The sequence below is a fragment of the Chinchilla lanigera genome, unplaced genomic scaffold, assembly GCF_000276665.1.
Source record: "Chinchilla lanigera isolate Chin_1 unplaced genomic scaffold, ChiLan1.0 scaffold00012, whole genome shotgun sequence".
In the NCBI taxonomy this organism is placed as follows: domain Eukaryota; kingdom Metazoa; phylum Chordata; class Mammalia; order Rodentia; family Chinchillidae; genus Chinchilla; species Chinchilla lanigera.
This window is the reverse complement of record NW_004955413.1, coordinates 25,077,965-25,100,039: the sequence shown is the minus strand read 5'-3', so window position 1 is coordinate 25,100,039 and position 22,075 is coordinate 25,077,965. Positions and strand designations below refer to the sequence as shown.

The 22,075-nt window shown below is 55.6% G+C and overlaps 1 protein-coding gene across 1 annotated transcript; it reads left to right on the top strand.

The window, feature by feature from the left end:
- Cbx7 (chromobox homolog 7) lies at window positions 1–20,413 on the top strand (the record flags this gene model as incomplete). The annotated part of the gene is given in 6 exon segments (XM_013511481.1): window positions 1–67; window positions 2,093–2,136; window positions 8,852–8,917; window positions 10,749–10,815; window positions 13,006–13,357; window positions 13,697–20,413. Coding segments are annotated over 6 exon segments (754 nt in total), but the record flags the coding sequence as incomplete, so codon positions are not given.
- Between the last annotated feature and the right edge of the window lie 1,662 nt (window positions 20,414–22,075).

The window sequence follows — 22,075 nt, the reverse complement described above, 5'->3', positions numbered from 1 at the left end:
GGAGCTGTCAGCCATTGGCGAGCAGGTGTTCGCGGTGGAGAGCATCCGGAAGAAGCGCGTGCGGAAGGTGAGGCTGCCTGGCGCTGCTCCCGGGACCTCGGCGGGGTCGCCTCCGGCCCCCAGCACCGCCCCTCCGGGCTGGGGACACGGGAAAGTGCGGCGGGGACGCAGGCAGGCCTGGGATGCTGGCTGTTCTCTCCAGCCCGTGCCTCCAGCCCCTGCCACAGTATAGGGCGATAGAATCAAAGTTGTGGCCTCAAGATGCTGGAGGCAGCTGAGCGCCCCGGAGCTGAAGATGAGGATCGGCCTGGGTAGGGGGGTCCTGAGTGGCATCCTGCCTTATCCCCTTTTCATGCTAAATATGGGGAGACTGAGGCGGTAGTTGAGGAAACAACTTGCCTCGTGCTTTAGTGTCGGGGATCGGTCTCGAACTCGGGGAAATCCGGACTCTTAGTTCTAAGTCCTTTGAAGTTGGAGGAGCTTTGGAAAAGTCTCCCACTGTTACTGAAATTTTCACGTTGGACTTTGACCTTTTCAATCCCAACCCCCCATGCACACCCCTCTTCTCCACCCCTCACCCCACCCCGCCCCCAACTCCCAGCCCCGCCTGCTGCTCCGAAGCCGCGTTGGGGCGTCCTCGGAGCTCCTCCCTCTCTGCCTCCGCCTTTAAAACACACGCCCTGCAATTTAAAAGGTGGATGTCCCGACTTGGTCGTCTGCTTGTGCCGCGGTCTCATCCCAGCCTGGGGTTTGGGAGCTGGGGCCTCTAGGAAAAATAATTCCTCCACGATCCTTTTCCCGCCTCTCCTTCCAGTAGCCCCTTGGGAGGCTCTTGGAGATCACCTTCTCCCATTTGTCAGAGGCAAAAGCTGAGGCCCAGGCAGGTGGTGACCTGCTCAAGGGCCCACCACAAGCTAGAGTCGGAGGTGGAGCACGTGCTCACGTTGGCTGATCTAGAGCCTACCTTTCTGCGGGGAAAACTCTTGGGCCAGTGGTCGGCCTCTTTCCTTACCCCAACTCCATTGGGGTGCCGATTTGTCTTCTGGTTGGGGCTACCTCACCTACCCGCCTCCACAGGTTTTCTCGGCTTAAAAGAGGATTAATTTGTTCTGTACAGACCAGTATTCCCCACGAAGTGTAGCCTGAAACAGGTACATCGATGGTCCCTTCTACAGCGGGTCAGGAAGGCGGTGGAAGTGAGGACTTGAGCCTTCATCCAGGCACTCCAGGCCTTACTGGGATTAGGAGTAACCCCATCTGCTGTGTCCAGGCACCGTTGTAAGCCCAGGGCTGCCTTCCTTCCCTCCTAGAGCTGGCATTCAGCAGGGAAGGTGCAGGAGATGCCTTTGGATGGGCTGTGCGCTTTGCAGAAAGAACTGTCAGGTGCTCGGGAGGAGCAGCGTGGGAGGGTGGTCAGGGCAGGGCTCTTTGAGAAGGTGCTGTGTCTTGAGCCTGAAGTTTTGGTATGGAGAAGCTTCACTTACTGAAAGGGCTGGGACGCATTTTAAAGGCTCCCATCCCTTGGGAAGAAGGGGGATGAAGGCAGTTTCCTAATAGCTGGAGGGCTGATCAACCTTCCTGAAGGTGGAGGCTTTGTCTTCTCTAGGGCCCCGACAGGGTCTTATGCAGCAAGAGTTCTGATTGCAATTGCCTCTGGGCCGGAGGCAGCTGGCTGATAGGGCTAGAGCCGTAGCATCACCCGAGGGAGGGATGGCCTGTGTCTTAGAATCTTCTGATTTAGCAAGGAGAAGGAAGAGGCATGGTACTAATAATCGACTCTTGTCTCTTCCACACGTGGCCCCATGTGGCCTCAGTTTCCCCGGGTGTGGTGGGAGCTCTTGAGTCTGGGTCCCGGGGCCTCAGGAGTTTCTGGAGGCCTATGCGCCCCTGTGCTGTAGTGGAGGGGGAAATGGAGTGGTTGGGCAGCAGCCAGCTGTGGGCTTTCTGGGCTGGCGGGGATCTGGTGGAGGTCCCTGGGTGTGTTTTAGCGTCAGGGACACCTGTTTGCAGGGGGGTTTGGGGCTGAGGTCCTGTCAGCCTTCTTGTTCTGGGAGTGAGTGCGAGTCTCACCACATCCATTTCTCTCTTTCAGGGCAAAGTCGAGTATCTGGTGAAATGGAAAGGATGGCCCCCCAAGTAAGCTCCTTTGTGTCTGTCCGTCTGTCTGTCCATCCCTGCACTTGTTTTCTGCCCCTGCCCTTTCCCAGCTTTTAGCACCATCTGCTTTTGTAACTGGACAGTCAGCTTCTCTGGGCCTCAGTTTCTCTGGCACACAAGAGGGCCCCAGGGCTGGCAAACAAGAGGTCAAGGTGGGTGTCCAGCTCAAGCTCTGTGGCCTCCTCTCCCTTCCCCTCTCTCTGGCTTCCCCAGGAAGCTGGCAGTGAGGGCTCAGCATTGGCTGCAGAGGTGCTGGCCAAGCTGGGGGATGCCAGGTTCAGCAGATGGGGGGGCAGAGCCAGAGACCTTTGGATGGCACTTTCCAAAGGAGGTTCCCGGGTGTTGTGAGATGGGCATGATCTTGCGCTCACAAAATGAGGAAACATGCTCAGAGAGGGTGATGAGCGTGCCTTAGGTCACACAGCACATGGAAGCAGGGTTGGAACCTGAACTAGTCCTTCCCATTTTCAGGTCTCTCCAGTGTCTCACCAACCTCCCACCAAGGGGCTGGAGATCAAAAGCTGGGTCTAAGACCTCACCCAGCCCTGGCTCTCCTGCCTAGGGCCGGTCAGGAGGCCTTCTGTCAGCCAGTCATCTGTCAGGACGGAGTTGTTAGAGATGGGAAGAGCTAGTCGTGGCCTCCCCATTGGTCTCTGGGTGTCCCACCCCTGGCTTTCCCAAAAACTGAATCCCAGAAGCCCCTCTACCCCAGGGGATGTGGTCTGCTTTTTGCTCTGCCTGGCCATAGGGGCCGACCTGGGGCCTGGGAAAGCGGGTGAGCACAGGACAAGATAGGCCATGGTACCTCAGCTTCCGTCTCTGCTAAATGGGTTCAGTGGTCCAGGCCTGTGCCCTTTGCCTGAGCAGATACTCATAGTGCCCTGCACTACACTAGGTTGGTGGCCAGTTGGTGGCAGCAAACAGATAGTGCTTGTCCCTCCCCTGACCTGCAGGGCTGAGGATGTCTCCTCACTGGTCACAGGGGCACTTCTGGCCTGGTGAGGGGGACAGGCAGAGCCCAGGTGCGCCTGATGGGCATCACAGTGACCATTGCTACCAGCTGGTTGGCGTCCAGGCGCTGTCTGCTGTTTCTCCTCCTCTGCAGACTCCATCTTTTGAAAGCATTCCTTCTCTACACGGAGGCCCCTATTAAAAGGTTCTTTGTCCTATTCTTATCCTTCTGAAAGTGCACCTCTGCCCTGCTGGGTGGAGTGTCAGGAGCGGGGAGCCCACCTCAAGAAAAAGGGCTCTTGCTGCTTCTTTATAGTGCGGCCTGCTTGTTTTTTGGCGGGGTGCAGGGCAGGGTGCTGAGACTGGAACCCTAGGCCTTGCGTATACTAGGCAAGCACCGAGTCTAGTTAAGCCCCATCCCTTGCTTGTTTCTTAATATGCTGAGCCCCCCTCTTCCACCCTCCCCCTTGACTACTACTTGTGACTCCCAGTGGGGTTCTGGAATCTGGAAGCCCCGCTTAACCAGGTGACCTGGGGACACCTTCCTGCTTTCTATTGCCTATTGGTCCTGGATTTCAGTAGCAGCTGTGAGCCTTTGAGCAGGCCCCCAGCATGGTTGTCTCTGCTTCCTGCCTTTAGATTGGGATTGTAAGGCCTCCTTCGCTGAGTTGTTCCAACTGATTAGACGATGGATATGCATTGCACACCCTGTGCTGTAGTGGACATTCTAAGTGAGCACCGTTAGAGAAACCACGAAGAGTTGTTTTGTTTTCATTTGCTCGGAAAGGGACTAAGGGGAGTCCGTCCTGAACAGGAGCTCAAAGTAGCCTTAGACTAAAACGCTTATTTAGATCAGTCTTCACTTTTCAGATGGGGAAACTGAGGTCCAGAGACAGGTCGTCATTAAAAAAATACAACTGCAGGCTGGGCATGGTGGCACAAGCCTGTAATTCCAGCCAGCAGGAGGCTGAGGCAGGAGGATTGCCATGAGTTCTAGGCCAGCCTGGGCTACATATCAAGACCCTTCTTTCAAAAAAAGAAAACAAACAAAACAGTCGTAGCTGGATGTGGTGGCCCATGGCTGTAATCTGAACAGTCTGGGAGGTTGAGGCGGAAGGCCAGCAAATTTGAGCCTACCTGTGCAACTTAGTGAGACCCAGCCTATCCAATGGGAAGTAAAAAAGGAGCTGGAGATACAGGGCGGTGCAAAAACCAAACCTGCCAAGCCGCACAACTCACTGCTGTCCTGTGTGAGGCCGGAGAGCCACAGCCCCTGTGGCCAGCTCCAACTGCAGTCCCCCTCCTGGGGGGAGGGGAGGCCGGCGGCTGGGGTGGGGGCGGGCAGGCAGTTTCCGCAGGTCTAGGGCCTTGGCTGGGCAGAGCCTGGCTCACTGGGGGTCCGACTCTCCCGCTCAGGCGCCACCCTTCTCACCCCTGGGCAGGGAAGCTTCGGTTACTAATCGTCAGTGATTTAAATGCACATCTCTCCGGCCAGGCCCCTGCAGAGCCTTTCTGTGCCTTGCCTGTTTTCTCTCCCCAACAACAAGTCAAGTGGCAGTGCTGTTCCTCAGCGGGGGCGGCTGAGGGACTCCTTCCCTCTGGAAGGAAGGCACACCAGGTGGGGCAGGGCTGGGGGACAGCACAGAGGATGTGAATTGTCAGGAACAGGTGCTCTCCGCACCCCAGGTACCCAACTCTCATTCCAACCTGCCCAGGATCCTGCTGCTCCGATATCCGGGATGACTTCCTTTCCCACCAGGGAGAATTGGCTCCATGGAACTTTAGTAATGAGATTCATGCAAAAAGCAGTAACTAGGCTGCCAGTGAATAAGCCCCCATTTTGAGGCATTGGTCCATTAATTGCTGCATAGTAACCCATTTTACAGATGGAGAGACAGAAGCCCAAGGCACAGAAGCGTCCTTGCCCAGGCTCATACTGCTGGAAAGAGCTCACTTGCAGGCTGCCTGAGCCCTGTCCCTGGGGCTTGTGAACGTGTCCCCTGTGATGCAGAGCCAGCTCTACCAAAGGTGACCAGGAGTCTCTTGGCAGTTGGCCTTTTGGCTAGGTCACTAGGGTGAGCTCAGGCCTTGGGGACCACTTTGTCTTTGATTGTTTAGACGTATCAACTCTGTGACCCAAGGCACAATCCTCAATCTCTCTGTGCCTCCATTTCCTCGTCTATAAAATGGGGTCCCACCAGGCCCTGCTAAAGGCTGCCTGAAACCAGTGTCATTGAGGCTTGCCAGGGGCAGGGTAGCAATGTCTTCCTTCTTCGGGGCTGGGTGTGGGCAGCAGCCAGAGCCCTGGGTTCCCGCCCAGGCAGGCATTTGCTCACTGTAGGTTTCTGAAATTGATATTATTAACGCTTATTTGCTTTCATCAGGTACAACACTGATCAAAGCGCCTTGTGTGACTGAACGCATCTAATTTTCAGCCCAAGCCCAAGCGAAAGGATTATCTGGAGTCTCGCATTAGTCTGAGGCCACAGAGGGAGCCCCTCCCTTGCTCAGAGTTGAACCCCCGCGGTCTGAGCCCAATCCCAAGCCCTGCGTTTCTCATTTGGGGCAGTTTACATTGGAGTGGGGGGCCTGGCCCGGCTCTGTGGACCTACATGTCCCAGGAACACCTGCGTCACAGCTGGCCGTGCGCCCCTTTCCCCCCTGAGGAAGGCTGGCGGGGGCGTGTTACCCGCCCGGCTGCTGCGCCCCTCACTCCCAACTCCTGTCCCCTACACCTCCGGTAGCCCCAGCCCCAGCCCCAGCCCCGGCAGCCTGGAGTTGCGCAGCCCAGTGGGGTGCGGCGGCTGGAGCTTGTTTACCCGTGCTGGGGGCGGGGCGGGCGGTCACGTGGCCGTGTTTATCTCGGAGCCGGCGCGCACCGCCCGCCCCGTCTTCATTGGTTGACCGGGTGTCACGGGAGCGCGCCCCGCCCCCTCGTGCGTGCGCGCGCGGGCATGCATGTGACCGCCCACTTACGGGGCGGGGGTGAGTGGGGCCCTGCGCTCTTCCACCAGCGTGGGGCGCTCGTGCGGCAGCCTGCGCCCTGGTCTTGCTGCAGACCTTGCTGGTCCCGAGTGTACCCGAGGGGCTCTGGCTCGCGCCGGGCACGCCTGCGCCCCGCTCTTGGCGAAGTGTGTTCTCCTCGCTGCAGTCTCTGGACTCCGGCACTGCGGAGGGGCGCGGCACACCCACCATTGTACCTTAGGACCTGAGGGCTTGGGGAGGCTTGGACCTATGTGCCAAACCTGGCGCACCCTGCCCAGCATCAAGCAGGACCTGGCGGGGCTTCCACGGCTGATTCAGGCCAGAAACAATCCCTCTCTTAATCTGGCCGCTCCTTGTGTGTGCCCATTGTTCGCCAGGCCCTGAGTCAGACACTGAGGAGTGACCTTGGGCAAGGTACTTCACTCTGTGCCTCAGTTTTTAATCTGTAAAATGGGTAACAGTTTAAGAACCTACCTTAGCAGAGTATTATGAAGGAGCAGGAATTCTTGGAGGCAGGTGGTGCACCTGCTGTTACTGTGGAGGTGGTAGTTCTTAAAATGAGGAAATTGAGGTCCAGAGACAGGGAGAGACTTGTCAGTAATCACCTAACAGCTACATCAGCAAGGAAGGTGCTGGTGGGGTGCAGGGAAGGCAGAGAAGACCAGACAGTAGAGTCAGCCCAACAGCTAGAGGTATGCAGGACTCCTCGCAGAGACGGGTGAGGACAGCCAGCCTTTGTCTGGGGAGGAAGGCTGGGTTGGCCTGGCCGTGGTGGGTAAGTTGGGCTTCTTGGCAGTTGTTTAATTTTCGGCTTTGTAGTAAGCGCAACTGAGGGTCGGGCTGCCCCTTTGCAAAGCACCTCGGTGGGGCCTGCACTGGCTCTGGGGAGGGGTTCATAGAATTCGGTCCTGCTGGGAGGCTGGCGGCTTGGAAGGGTGTCAGGTAGAGCTACCAGAACATGGCTACTAAAGTGTGATCTGGAGCTTGCTGCAGAGAGGAAGCATCCACAGGTGAGCCCAGGGCAGGCAGAGCACACGATGCCCACCATGGGAGGCTTGCCAGGGCAGTGTGTGGAGGGGACAGGCAGCCCTCGATGCTCAGTCCCCAGAGCCTGCACAGGGTCTGACGTAAGGCAGGGGAGCTGAGTGTGAGTGCAAGAGAAGAGGAAAACCAGCTTGGTGTGGTTATGCATACCTGTAATTCCAGCACTCTGGGAGGCTGAGACAGGAGGATGGCAAGCTGGAACCCAGCCTAGGGAATTGAGTGATTTATTGAGACCGTGTCTCAAAGGGGTGGTAGGGATGGGTGGGGGGACTGGGATGTAGCTAAGTGTGAGAAAGGCCCTGGGTTCAGTCCCCAGACAGCAAAACAGTTGGTGGTGGGGCATTCTGTGCTTAGGTAGCTTGCTGCTGGGCCCTGCTCCGATGTTAAATGTCACAAGAGTGTCATTTAAGTGTTACTTAAGATGTTAAGTGTCACAGGTGTCCCGGGAGGCTTAAGGGAGAGGTCTTTGCTCAGCTGACGAGGAGGCAACGCTGGCCTGGCCTCTTTCTGCCTCCGAACACCAGTCACCTACCTTCTCACCCAGCAGGGAGTCACGCCAAGGTCATAGTGCATCGTTTTGTTTTAGTTTATGTCCACACATGTTGTATGTGCCTGTGTACATTTGTATGTTACGTGTGTACTTTATACATTCGTATATATGTACATATGTTTTTAATTTTTTTTTGGTCTTTTTGAGACAGGGTCTCGCTCTGCAGTTCAGGCTGGCCTTGAGCTTAGTTTGTAGCCCAGGCTGGTCTCGAACTCGTAGAGATCCTCCTGCCTCAGCCTCCCAAGGGCTGGGATTACAGGAGTGTGCCACCGCACCTGGCTTGTTTTTAAATTTTAAAAGTTTTAACACTTGTATCTATTTGTGATGAGTGCTACTGGTTTTCCATTTATGGGAGTTGTAAAGCTTGCTGGCAGAATGCAATCGTTTAAACAGAAAAACCAAGCTGCTTTAAGGAGGCAGCTGCTGGTAAAGGCAGCAGTGGCGCGGTCTGCACCTGCTGCCAGGCCAGCCCTGCCTTGGGGTGCTCTGTAGTCCAGGTGTTACTTGCTGTGGGAGCGCTGCACCACTGGACCGCTAGAGATCTACCAGACACCTGCCGTGTGCCAGGCCCTGTGGCTCAGATGCACCCAGGTGGGAGGGCTGGCCCCGCGAGGAGGTGGCCTTGCTGGCAGGAGCTTCAGGGTTAGGGAGGAGCTGCCTAACTGGCAGAGGACAGGAAATACTGGCAGAATGCTCCCGCTCCACCACGCACTGCCCCCACTTGGATGACACATTTACCCAGCACCAGAGTCCTTTATAGATGGGGACCCCAGGGCAGGGAGCTGTTGAGTACATGGTTCAAGGTTGCCCAGCCAGCTAGGGGCTGAGCTGGGATTGAACACAGGCAGTGTGGCTGCAGTGTCCCTGCTCTGTCATAGGAAGTGTATCGCTCATAGACGTGCTCTGTTCTGGACACTGAGGGCCTCAGGTGAACGTGGGGTCTATACAGGAGTAGGACAGGGTCAGATTAGAGCATAGCATGAACAAGGGGAGGTCTGGTGACCTAGCAGCCCCTGGGAGGCCCAGGTCAGTTCAGCTTCTTGGCGTAGCGAGTCGCACCTCACTGGGCAGGATAAAGGCGTGGTGACAGTGGGTCCTGGGAGAGCAGCTCAGGCTCCACGACTCTGGGGGAAGGCAGCTCTCACCTCTCACTCTTCTCCCCAGGTACAGCACGTGGGAGCCAGAAGAGCACATCCTGGATCCCCGCCTTGTCATGGCCTACGAGGAAAAGTAAGGTGTCTTAAGTTCCGAGGTGTGCTAGGAAGCTGGCTCCTGGCTTGGCCCTGGGCAGGGCCTGTGGGGGCGACGGGTGTCTCATAGGCAGTCTGGCCTGGTTTGGAGTTGAGGGACGTTGTGGGCTCTGAAGATCCAGGTCCCTTTCCTGCTCCCTGTCAGCCCCGTCTCCCTGCCCAGCTCCTCCTCACTGTTGTACTCCCAGCCCCCAGGTAGAGGTTCAGTTCCGGTGCGGGCTGGGAAGACGGCTCACAGAGTACCCTGTGTGCGAGGGGCAGTGGGCCAGAGATTGTCCCACCAGAGGAGGAGAGTGAAGTCACCAGGCGCCGGGAGTCGGGGTGGGGTGGGCTGTTCCCTTACCAACTCCCAGTGAGTGGCCCAGGGCAGAGTGAGTCCCCTGCCGCCAGCATATTGCCCATTCTGCCCATCCTCACTGCCCCAGGCCAGCAGCCCAAGTCCCACCTCTGCCTGGCCACCACCCCTGCAGTGTGGGCCACGTCACAGAGTAGTTTCTGTTCGGTGCTTTCTGAGGTCTCATTTGATGGGTGAGGACATGGAGGCTCTGAGGAGGTCAGTGAGAAGCCATTCCTCCCGGGGTTCCATGTGATTCAGAGGGCTGCTTTCCCTTCCCATGGTCAGGATGGGCCGTAGTTCATGTCTCACTGCCAGGCAGCTTGAGCTGCTCGTGATACGTGCACGATTTGACTGTTCCATTGAGTGGCTTTTTATTAATTTTATTAGTAAAAAGACTGATAAGGAGTGAGTAGAGTCACTTACACGGCTAGGCCCAAGCAGCTCACTGGGACAATCATGCGCGCAGCCCGGTGGTTTAAGTCGCAGGAATGTGTTAAGCATCGGGCTGTCCTTGCCCCACAGCTGCTTCCTGCTTCTCCGGTGTGGGTGAGGCCCTGGTCCTTAGAAGCGCTGTGGCACTCAGGAGACTCGTGTGCTGTGTTGGCATGTGGCAAGGAAGGCCGTGGGAAGGTGTCCTTCACACGGTGCCCTTCCTGCCGCCTAGGCCATGACACCCCACAGGGCATGGCAGCTCTTGCCTGGAGGTCAGACATTTAAAATAGACACTGTGCGACTGACTGCGTTATGCTGGCCTCAGGTCACCCAGTGAGGAAGGGACAGGGTGACCTCTTGGCCCTGCATACTTTCATCTGGCCTCTGCAGTGTGAACTGAGCCGGGGCGGAACTCCCGTGCCGGGCGGCTCGGTGGTGTGGGGTCTTGGTGTGGTGCGTGTGTCGGGCTGTGAAAGCACCCTCACAGTGCACGCTGTGGGTTTGTTTGCTCCTGTGACAGAGGCACCCAGTTGAGATTGAGCATCTGCAGGGCTCGGTGTGGCCTCTCCTTCCTCCCCAGTCTGCCTGGCCCAGGCAAGATAGCAGCCTTCCTTTCTCCAGGTTCCTGCAGGCCCTCAGTCTGGGGGGTAGGTCAGGGGCTTTGCAGAGGGGCTCCCCATCTTCATCGGCCTGGGGACATTCAAGGCACGTTGGGCTGACAGGCTTCTGTACAGCTCTCCTGAGTACACAGTGGAGCTGCCAGTTTGGCGGTGCCCAGTAGTAAGTTGAGCGCAGGCCTTGCGTGGCCCAGAGCTCAGTGGGGACCCACACGTTTCTGGGTCCATGGGTCCTGCTTACCAGATGGGAAGCCAGGTTCTGGAGGTTGAACACCTCACCCACCTATTCCAGCCCAAAGGTGAGGAGGAGGGGTGGCTGGTGGGGGTGTCCCCATCCTGACAGCAGAGGGGGTGAAGCGGACACCTTGATCCCCCTTAGAAGTCACCAGTATTTCCTTTTCTTCTGCCACCTGCTTTGCACCCAGGGAGGAGAGAGACCGTGCATCGGGGTATAGGAAGAGAGGCCCGAAACCCAAGCGGCTTCTGCTGCAGGTAACCGCTGCCTTGGGGCCTCCTGCCTCTCCCTGCCCAGCCCCGGCCTGCGTGCCTCTGCCCTGGCCACTGAGCCCCTCTACCTGCCCTCGTACTGCCAGGGTGCTAGGAAGGCTAGAATGGGGGCACGTGGTCTGGAGGGCAAATGTCCTGATGGGAGGGAGGGCAGGCACATGGCCAGCGCAGTCCTAGCATTTCTGAGACCCTAGAATCTTATAAATAAACCTTTTTGATACACAGAGTCCCCAAACACAAAATTGTAATGTTTGAGAACCTTAGAAACATCAACTTCAGAGTTGAGGATGCATGAGTGACTGGAATTTTAGGAGCCAGGATCAGAGGCTTTTAGCCTCCTGGAATAGCCTTGGGGTAGCACACTCCTAGAAGTGTGGCCTTTTTGAGTGGCAAAAAGCCTCTGGGGCGTCCTTTCCCCTCCTTGGTGATGTGGGAGTCTGTTACTTCCTGGGGGCCTGTGTCTTAGGTCTTGAGGGCAGGAGGAACATTCGGAGTTTGAAGTAGTAGTGTGAGTTACATGATTCTGGGGTTGTCTGGAGTGTTCTCAGCTGTATGAGACGCCTTGCTGTAATAAGGTCCACCTGGATATTTGGAGCCCAAACATAAGGATCCTTGGTCCAGAAGCAGCATGGCCACTCCTAGTCCTGCATCACCTGAGGCTTTCTTGGCCTCCCTCTAGCTGGGTGTGATCCACAGGGTATGGTGTGAACTGGGTCCTAGAAAGGGATGTAACATTTGCCAGGTATCTGCATGCTGGACATGTTTCATGCACACACCAAACCTGCTGGGTAGGTATATTAGTTGTCTACTGCTGTGTAACAAGTTGCCCCCAACTGAGCAACTTAAAGCTGTGAACATTTAGTGTATGACATGGTTTCAGAGGGTCAGGACTTTAGGAAGGCTTTCACTGGTTCTTCAGTGGTCTAGTTCCAATTGTAGTGAAGATGTTGAGGGGCTGTTATCTGAAGCCTGGGGCTGGAGGCTTGGCTGCCCAGGTGGCTTCTAACATGCCCAGCAAGTCAGTGTTGGGTGTTATAGGCCAGGTCTTGCCATCTGGACCTCTCCGTGGGGTGACATGAGTGCCCTTGGGGTGTGGCCACTTCCCCGCATGGGTCATCCAGGAGCATGGGAGAAGGCAGTGTCCTTAGTACCTGGCCTCACACGCCACGTCCCGAACGTCCCCTGTGGGAAGGGGCTGCCTGTGGCTGTCCGCAGGCTCGTTTCCCGTTGCTGAGGAGGTAGCTGAGGGCTGGAGAGGCTGGGGCGTCTCCTGTGGGTTAGGCTGGGCTTTCAGTCCAGCTGATGATGTGGCAGAGGACTGAGTGCGCCTGGCGAGGCTGGGAGTCCCCGGATTGCAGGACCGAATGGGGCTGGCTTGGCTTTAGGGGTGTGCAGCCTCACAGGGCCCGCAAGCTCTGGTCCTCTGGGGACAGGTGGCAGTGGCAGTACTGTCGCGGAGGGGTCCCTATCTGCCCACACCTGGGCCCCACAGATCTTCTTCCGCAGAGCCATGTTGGTTCTCCCCAAAGTCAGTGAGACAAATGAAAGGCCAGGGGTGTAGCTCAGTGGCACAATTCCTGCCTGGCACGTTCAAGGTCCTGAGTTTGATTCCTGGTACCAAAAAAAAAGACGAATGCTCAGAACCCTGCACCTGAGCACGCTCACCTAGGGTGAGGTTGGCCGGCCTGGACAAGGCTGTTCCCACAGTGGGTGCTCTGCGGCCCAGGGCAGGCTTCCCCAGGCCAGCTGCCACAGGAAACTTCGGTGCCAGCTTTGCCCTCCATAGGGACCTGCTGTTTCAGCTTTGGAGGTTCCTTGGGAAGCAGTCCTTTCCTATAAGATGAAGAGTGACTCCTTAGTTTGTTTACTTTACAAATCCAGACCTTTGTCTTTTTTTCCCTTTTTTAACGGTCCTGGGGATGGAACCCAGGTGCTTACTCACGCTGGGCAAGCGCGCTCAGTGAGCCACCCCCAGGCCTAGGTCAGTTTTCAGTTGGAAAACTGCTGTGCTCCTGTGCTGTGTCTAGGGAGTGAGCCCTGGAGCCTCCACCCGCAACCCTGGGGCAGGAGGCTGGGTCCAGAGGAGGCCCGGCCCCTCTGGCGGGAGGAGCAGCAGGAGCAAAGGGGCTGGGTAGGAGGGCGGGCTGACCCATCGTGGTCTGGCTTCCCCTGCAGCGGCTGTACAGCATGGACCTGCGCAGCTCCCACAAGGCCAAGGGCAAGGAGAAGCTGCGCTTCTCCCTGACGTGCCCGCTTGGCAGTGGGAGCCCCGAGGGGGTGGTCAAGGCAGGGGCACCTGAGCTGGCGGACAAGGGCCCCTTGGTGCCCACCCTGCCCTTCCCGCTCCGCAAGCCGCACAAGGCCCACAAGTACCTGCGGCTCTCACGCAAGAAGTTCCCGCCCCGCGGGCCCCACCTGGAGAGTCACAGCCATCGACGGGAGCTCTCCCTGCAGGAGCCACCGACTGCAGAGGTCCTGCAGGCAGCCAGCGAATGGGAGTCCACGGAGCAGCCGCCCGAGGAGGAGGGTAAGGTGGCCCAGCCCTGAGGCCTCAGAGCCAGGAAGGGCCCTGTGGGTTACCAGGCCCACTGACCCATGTCCAGAGGGCCTGGGAGGCCACACAGCTGGGGGAACAGTGAGGACCAACCTGGACCTGACCACTGGCCCAGAGCTGTCCAGCCAGCCAGGGAAGGTTTGCATGGTACCCTCCTCCTGGTGTCCACTTTGAGCTGGGTCCTGAATTGACTGGGGACCCTGAGCAAAGAACACAGGTTGGGGTGGGGGATGTTCTGCATGCTGCCACCCCTCCCACCTGTCTACCAGTTGTCAACCTGTCCCTGTCCCTGTCTTTGTCCTGTGGCTGCAGCAGACGCAGACTTGGCCGATGGGCCCCCTCCCTGGACACCCACGCTCCCCTCAAGTGAGGTGACTGTGACCGACATCACCGCCAACTCTATTACCGTCACCTTCCGTGAGGCCCAGGCAGCCGAGGGCTTCTTCCGAGACCGCAGTGGGAAGCTCTGAGCCTCTGTGGCTGCTGTCCTTAAACTGTTTTCTACGGGGCTTGGGGTGGGCAGCTCCAGAGATGGGGATGGGTTGGGGTGAGGTCCTATTTTATTTTTAAAAACTCCTGAGCAGAAGGAGGGAAGACCCCACAACTCTCCTGTCACCCCACCTCGCTCTCTGAGGGACATTTACAGCAGGCCCTCTGGGTGGGGCTGGGAGACCAGCGTTGCTCTGGTGGCCCGGATATTTCCTCCCAGATGGGCCCGGGCCGCCTGCCTGGGATGCCTCTCTCAAAGCAGCTGATTCCAGGAGCCCAGGGGGTCCAGCGCTCTGCCTTGAGCAGTGACCCAGGCTGCCCCCCACCCCTACTTTAAAAATTTTTTTGGCTTGGATCTTTATTTTGAACTTTCCACTCCAGCTTTGCTGTGGGACTGGAAGACTGGCATTGACCACCAGGGGCTGGGTTTGCAGAGACGGGGAAGGAGGCAGGGTTTGAGGTGGCTGGGGTGCGCCTGACCCTCCAGAGAGGTGGCCACCTTTCCTGCCCCTTTACCTGGAAACACTAGCCACCTCATGGCTACCTGCGTGTCTACAGATGAGCCCACGTGGGCCTTGCACGCCTCCCTAAGAACTCCTGAGCAGATGAGCAAGGGGCAATTCATAGCACAAAAGAACTTGCTGCGGCAGCCCCTGTAGCCGCCTTATATGCACGCCACGCACGACAGGACCTGTCTCAGCTCCGTTTGCTCGCAGCCATCGCCAGAGGGAGGGGCCTGGCCACAGGCATGGTGGCATCTGGCACTATAGCCATGCAGATGTGGCTTTGTGGTTATACCTGGCCAGGCCACGGGTGGGCAAACATCTGCTGAGTTATGCCAGAACATCTGTACAGGCTCTAAGACACTGGGGGCCTGGCCTTCCTCCCACAGGGGTTCTTGTCCTTTCTGACTCAGGTGACTTTTTGGCCCTTCCAGTTACTCTTCTTTCTGCCCTCCTCTCCAGCTCAGCCAGCAGGGTGTGGGCAGTGGAGGGCGTGTCCCCCGCTTTCTCAGGGCAGTCCTCATCTCCTGAACCCCACCTCCTTCCATTCTGTGTCCCCTCGCATCCAACCTAAATGCCAGGGCTGACCTTGTTCCTGTGGGAGTCAGGCTGTGCACAAGTCCCACGCCTGGCAAGGGGCTGCATCTGCCAGGAGGAGGGGGCTTGATTTCTAGTTGTAGAGCTGTCCCATGGACTGACTTCTCTCCCATCCCAGCCCTGTGGGGGAGAAAGGCCAGGGCGGGTGGAGGGGGAGCATGGAGTGGGCGTCCTCCCCTGCCCTCTGCCGCTGTTAGCCTGACTTGAGTGTAGAACCAGTGTGTGTGGGAGCTCAGCACTGTCCCCTGACCGCTGTGTCCTTGGGAGCTCAACGGATCTCTGTAGGGACAAGGGTAGGTGACTCCTCCCCTGTCCCTCCAGTTCCCAAACCAAAGACAGCCTGCATCCCGTTTCTGTTTGGGATGCTCTGTTAGCAAGATCCCTAAATCCATCTCTCCCCATCCTCCTTAGTTCCTAGTTGTCCAGGGTCAATTCAGTGCTTCCACAGGGAGACAGTCCCTTGCAGGCCCCTGCGTCACTCGCAGCCCTGGTTGCACCTTGAAGAATGTGGGCATGGGGCTTAGGGAGGACGGGGCAGCAGGAATCGCCACTGATCTGCTGCAGGACCCTGGGGAAGGTAGACGCTGTAGTTGGGGGTTCTTCGGGGCAGGGCAGGGCCCCCAGCAGAGACAGTGGTGGGGGTGGGGGGGTTCTCTCCAATGGAAGGCATTGGTCCGTAGCTTTGGGACTCGCAGCAGCTTCCAGTCATAATCATGCTGTCCATCCCCAGTGGACTCAGAACCACTTCCTGCATCCTAGGAACTCCCGCAGCACCGCCTGCAACTTGGAGTCTGTGGACCGGGGTCTTGTCTTCTGGGTGAGGCAGCAGTTTTTGGTCTGCAGCAGTAGAACATACCTTCCTCTTTCTCAGCTCTTTATGGCACCCAGGACCCTGTAGCTCAGGGAGGGCTGAGGGCTGGGAGGGTGGCCTGGGTTGGGTGGCCCTGAGATCCCCTGCTCAGGCAGCCACGTGGCACAGGATTGCTGTGAGCTGGCCCCCTGGGGAGCCAAGCTATGGGCTGTAGGGTCTTTTGCAGCCAGGACAGGTGACCTCCCAGCCTGGAGTGTCCTGGGTGGGCAGTGATCTCCCACCCCATTGCCCCCCAGAAGGCCAGTACTCTTGGGGTAGGAGAGGGCTCTGAAAGCCACCTGCCTCACTTTCCGCTGCCTCACCTGTTCTGAATGTAGAGACCGGCTGGTACTTTTCCTCTGCTGGGGGTGAGGATATGCCTTGCCCCCTGGCCTGGCCACTTGCAGTGCGGGGACAAGCTCCTCTGGGCTGTGAGGTTGTCATTCTCTTGGGATGGTGATCCCTTTGCCAATTTCCTCCCACCTCCCTCTCCAGGGGAAGGCGCTGGGCGTCTTTAAGATGGTGTAGCTTTTGCTTTATAAGTGGCCGCACGTGGCCGCCAGGTCTCAGCACAAGAACGCTTCCTTTGCACAGAATGAGCTCCGAGCTTTGTTCAGACTACATGAATGTACTGGGGGGTAGGGGGGCGAGCGCACGCCTTCCCGGGCGAGTGTGTGCGGGGACTCCGTGGGTGCAGAGCGCGGTTTTATTTTTGTACTGATATTGGTAAGAGACTATAGCATCTATTTATTTAGATGATTTATCTGGTAAATGAGGCAAAAAAAAAACTATTAAAAATGATTTAAAAAAAGATTCCTAGGCATTTGATCATTACTTTTGGTGTCACTTCTGTGCCCAGGAAAGAGATCTAGCCGCAGATGACAGCCTGGGTCCAGGCTCCAGGTCTGCCTGTTCTGTCAGCTTCCTGAGCCCTCTGGAAATGCACTGAAGACTCACTGAGGGGGTGGGAACTGGGCCCTGTGAGGAGTCACCTGGGAAGTGTCCACCTCCCTTGGCCGAGCAGTGTGTAGCCAGAGGCCTGGAAATGCTTCAGACCATTATTCACCGTTTCGAGTATTCTGTCGGATGTGGGGTGGTCAGGATCACAGGGATTCCACAATGACAGGTTCTGGAACCCAGGATCACCACGGGGCAAACTCACGCTTGTTCACCCCAGCTCAGCACGCCTGTTTGAAGCCTGAGGCAGGCGATCAGAGCACAGGGCGCCAGGCAAGAGTTCTTCCTGCAGGCGCCTCTGGCAGACAGGTGCAGGCAGGGGACTACCACAGCTGTCCAGGAGGGGTAGAGGTGGCAGTCGTCGCCACATCCAGCTCGCTGGATGCCAGTGTCAGGGAGGGGCCAGGATCACAAATGGGTTTCCAGTTGGGCAGTGGGCAGACAGGGGTCTCATCAGGAAGGGGACTAAAGGAGGGGAGGTGGGTGCGGAAATCCGTCTTAGGACAGGCTCTGTGCATGAAGTCTATTTGGGAGGTGACCCAGCAGCAGGAGTAAGGGGTTAGGACGGTGGGAAAAGGAAGAAGAGGACGGCTACTGAGGTCAGCTGGGATGTGGTGGAAGGATGTCACAGTGCACAGCCCCCAGCCTCCATCTGTCTGTCCTGGTATATTGACCCTGGACGAGAAAATACCATGCTAGGTGGGCGCTGTGGTGCACATCTGTAATCCCAGCTGCTCAGGAGGCGGAGGCAGGAAAGTCTGAAGCCAAACTGGGCAGTTTGCCAAGACTCAAAAAGCCCTTGGGTGTCACTCAGTGCTAGAGTGCCTAGCACGTGCAAGACCTGGGTTCGGTCCCCACTACCGCAAAGAGAGAAAAAGAGGAAGGCAGGGAAGAAGAGACACGTGCTGGCCCTTGTCACCCATAGGGAACTGTCCACCTGTCCGTGGGCAAGATGAGAGACGAAGCCAAGAGGTGAGTCCGACAGGGCCACGGAAGTGTGACAGTCCCCCTTCCCCCCGGGCTGCTGTACTTTGCTTATCGTACACAGTAAATCTACTTCCACGGACTCTTCAAAAAGGTGGCCTGGGTAGTCCCTGTAAGAGACTTAATGTGTGTTGGGTGGATGACCATCCGTCCTCAGGGCTGCAATGGGTAATACTGTCTCCTGTCTTCACCACCCCCTGTCCCTGCTAGCATTCCCACTGGTCTAGGCTGCTTGCTGGCTGGGGTGACCCCGACACATCCAGAAAGAGCCCAGGCCCCTGCTGGCCTGCCCTTGTTCAGTCAGGTCACTGTGCCTCAGTCCCCAGTGGGCCTGAGGGCAGGAAGCTTGCCTCAAGGACTACCCCAGGTTTCAGATAAACTGCCGACGGAATGTAGCAGCAACCTGGCATCTGAGGACAGTTGAGGTCAGTTAACCTCACTGATGTCACAACTACTGTTTTCTGTCTGCCAGCCGACCTACTGGTCCTAGGAGCTTACAGTGACTAGGTGGTAGTTGTAGCCTCACATGCCAAGGAGTCCCTTACACTGTTCCCTGGAAAGATGCTCTCTTCCCTGGAAACCAGGATCTCTGATCCACCAAGTCTAAGTCAGAGCCACAGAGCACAAGCTCCGCAAGTCGGTGCAGAGGCACGCTGTAGCCTTGGATGGTGGCAGTGGCACAGACACTGGACAAGTTGTGAACTGCTGACCTCACTGTGAGGAAGGGAGCCCACCGTAAGCAACCTGCCATGGTGCCCTGCTGGCCCCCCAAGCCCAGCACCGTGTGCAGGCTCTGACAGGCCGGACACCCATCACCTACATTAAGTAGCTGTATTAGTTTTCCGTTGTTGGGACAGAACATCTGCCACACATGATTTCAAGGCAGAGAAGTATATTTTGGCACAGTCCGTGGCTGGCTGGCTCTGCGGGAGAAACATCACGGTGTGAGAGCACTGTGGAGGAAATCAGCTCACCTCTTGGTGTCCAGGAAGCAGAAGATGGGGGGAGAGCCCAAGAGAAAGTGGCCAGGGACCAGATCCCACCCTCAAGGTCCTGCTTCCATGCTACCCAGACACCCCCAGAAGTGTTTCCCTAATTTCCTAGACCTCTCAAGTTAATCACGCTGACAAGAATAACCATCACAAGCCCACCCCTTGTCAACTCGGCACCTACACACAGCTCTTTAAACCACACTTGATCCCCAAATAGAGATAATGACAAGGTCACAATTCCACCTAACAATGCCAGCATCCTGCAGCGCTAACCCTATCCCCAAATGTCAGCAGTCTCAGCATTGCTCCAAAGTCTAAGTCCAAAGTCCCCTCTGAGACTCCAGGCAAACTCTTAGCTGTGCATCCTTGTAAAATTCACAAAGCGAGTTAATGCTTCCAAGGTACAATGGCTCCTCCCATCCCAAAGGGGAGAATAGGCGGACAGAAAAGAATAGGACCAGAACAAGACTCAAACTCAGCAGGACAAACATGAGGTCCTATAGCTCTACACCCAGCATCCCGGGCACATGGTGGCATGATGTGAGCCCCAAAGGGCTCGGGCAGCCCTGCCCCTCTGGCCTTGCCAATTGCAGCCACACGGCCTCTCTCCTAGGCCGGCTGTGCATGCTGCCTATGGCTTTCCTCAGGAGACACTCCATGCCTGTGTCTCCAGCTGCTGAGGTCTCCGTTGCAGCTTCAGCCTCACTCCTGCAGCCTCACATGTTGCCCTCTTGGGGGCTCCTAGCAGGGACTCTGGTCATGTGGCGCAATGCCCAGCTTCCCAGGCCTTTCTTTGAAATCTTGTGCAAGCCTCCATGAGCCCATAACCCACGTACTCTGCATGCCTACAAAACCAGCACCACAGGGCTGGGGATTTAGCTCAGCGGCAAAAGCGCCTGCTTGGCATGCACAAGGTCGTGAGTTCGGTTCCCGGTACTGGAGAAAAACCAAAAAAAAAAAAAAAAACCAGCACCACAGCAGTGATGCCACCGTCTGCTGCCAGACAGGAAGGGGCCAGGGACCCAAGGTCCTGCTTCCAAGACCCACCTAGATGTGTGCTTCACTAGTCTCCTATGAGTCTGTCAGGCTAATCAAGGTGACAGTTAAGATTAACCATCACAGCCGGGTGTGGTGGCTCACACCTATAATCTCAGCACTCAGGCTGAGAGTTCGAGGTCAGCCTGAACTACATAGCAAACCTTGTCTCAAAAAACAAAAACAAACCCCAAAAAGATTAGCCATTACAGCTGTCCAGGTTACATCTCAGGCACATGAGGCTGCTTGTACTGAAAACTCACTCTTCCTTTGGGCCTGCGGACAGCCAACTTGTGGCAGGAATGGCTGTAAAGGCTTTGCACCTCTGTTTTCATATTGAGTTTGTCTCCCTTGCTGCCTTAACCTTTGGGTAAAGACACCAGCTGCCATGACCGGAGAGACAAGACCAGAAAAGCGGTGGAAAGTGGTGGCACCCAGTTCTTGGAAGATCGCTACCAATTTCAAGACAAGACAAGAACAGCCCTCCCCTTCCTTAGCTTGTTCCTCTCCTTCACTATTCCTGGGCTGTACCTGTGACCCTTCAATTCCCTTAGAGTTGAGAGGCCGATTTGAGGACAGAAGCTCCTTCCTTGACCACTGAATAAACCTTGTTTTTTTCTCATCACTGTGTCTTGAGTTGTTGGCTTTGTCGGGCGATATCAGACCTTTCCTCCTTGCATTAATGTGTCCCTTTATGTATGTGGAGCTCACTACACTACAGAACATGGTCATTTTCAGTTTTTAGACATTTCTGTGTCTTAGAAGCAAACAATCAACAGCGCTGGTTTTCTGTTCTCTGTGTGATTATCGAACAACCTGCAGACATCCTGCGTGGTTACGTTAGATAAAGCAGGCAGATCGAGAGTTATGCCAATAACCAAGACATCTCATGGCACCAGATGAAAGATCACCAAACCTTACGTGGGTAAGGAGAAAAGCAAAAAAAGGATTTTTATTTGTTTAGAAGTATCTTTTGTACTGAAAGTCAACTTCACAACTGGATATGAAAGGTTAAGAGTGACCAGACACGATCCTGATCTTATGGCGTGGTGGCTGATGCCTGTAGCTCCAGCACTCTGGGCGGCTGAGGCAGGGGGATTTAGAGGCATGGGTCTAGTTACAGTCTATATGCCTTTTTTTTTTTTTTTCTGGTACCAGGAATTGAACTGAGGACCTTGCACTTGCCAGGCAGGTGCTATGCTGTTGAGCTATATCCCCGGCCCTTGTATGCCATTTTTTAATTCCTAAGGCATAATTACACATTTCATATGCATTTGTGAAATAAGATAAACGTTATACTTATATCCCATAGGAGTCAGGATTAAAAGTTTTCTAAATACTGTGTGTGGCATTAGAAACCCATGTCTTATCAGATCAGTCTCAGTATTAAGCTACTGGACTCCATATGAAATATTATATGATGGCACACTTCTGTAATCCCAGCACTCCGGAGGCTGAGGCAGGAGGCTCGCTGTTGAGTTCAAGGCCAACCTGTACTACATAGCGAGATCCTGTCTCAAACAAACAAACAACCAAACAAACAAAACAACAATAAAAAACCCACAACAAAATATAGACATTCCCTGAAAACCAATATAAAAATTTGGCCCAGAAAGATCAAATAGAAATCACAATTTTCTTTTTTGTTTTGTTTTTCTTCTGGTACCAGGAATCGAACTCTCAACCTTGCACTTGCCAGGCAGGCACTGTACCACTGAGCTAAATCCCCAGCCCCAGAAATCACAATTTTCTTGATTTAAGGTGGTCAAAAGTGAGTCAAATATGCTTATTCTTTCTTAAAATTAGGAGCACACATCTTTGCAGTCTACATGAGGAATACACTGAAATAGGCTCTTTCTTTGGTTAAAGAAGGACTGTATTCCAAGAATTACTTCAGAGGAGCAGACAGTGGTCCTAGGATTATAGTCAAGAAGGACTAGATGACTTTGGGAGATGTTTCAGCTCTTAGATTTGGGGTGTTGACTAAGCCACTGAAGTGTGATATCTATACTATCTTTTCCTTTGCAAGAAATCAAATAGCCCCAAATTTCTCTATCTTGAACAGCATATTCATTTTTTCCAACTAGTTGTTTCTCATCTGAGGCGTTTGGAAGATCTGTCCTGTTTCCAGGTATGTTCCCTGGAATTCTTAGTAACTACATAATTCTAGGAGATTATGTAGCTCGTTTTGAGGGGCTGCTTCTATCTTTTCATGATCTGTGGTGTCTACTGTGTCAACAGTAGGGTTATCTTCCCATGTCTTGTTTTTTTTTTTTTTTTTTTT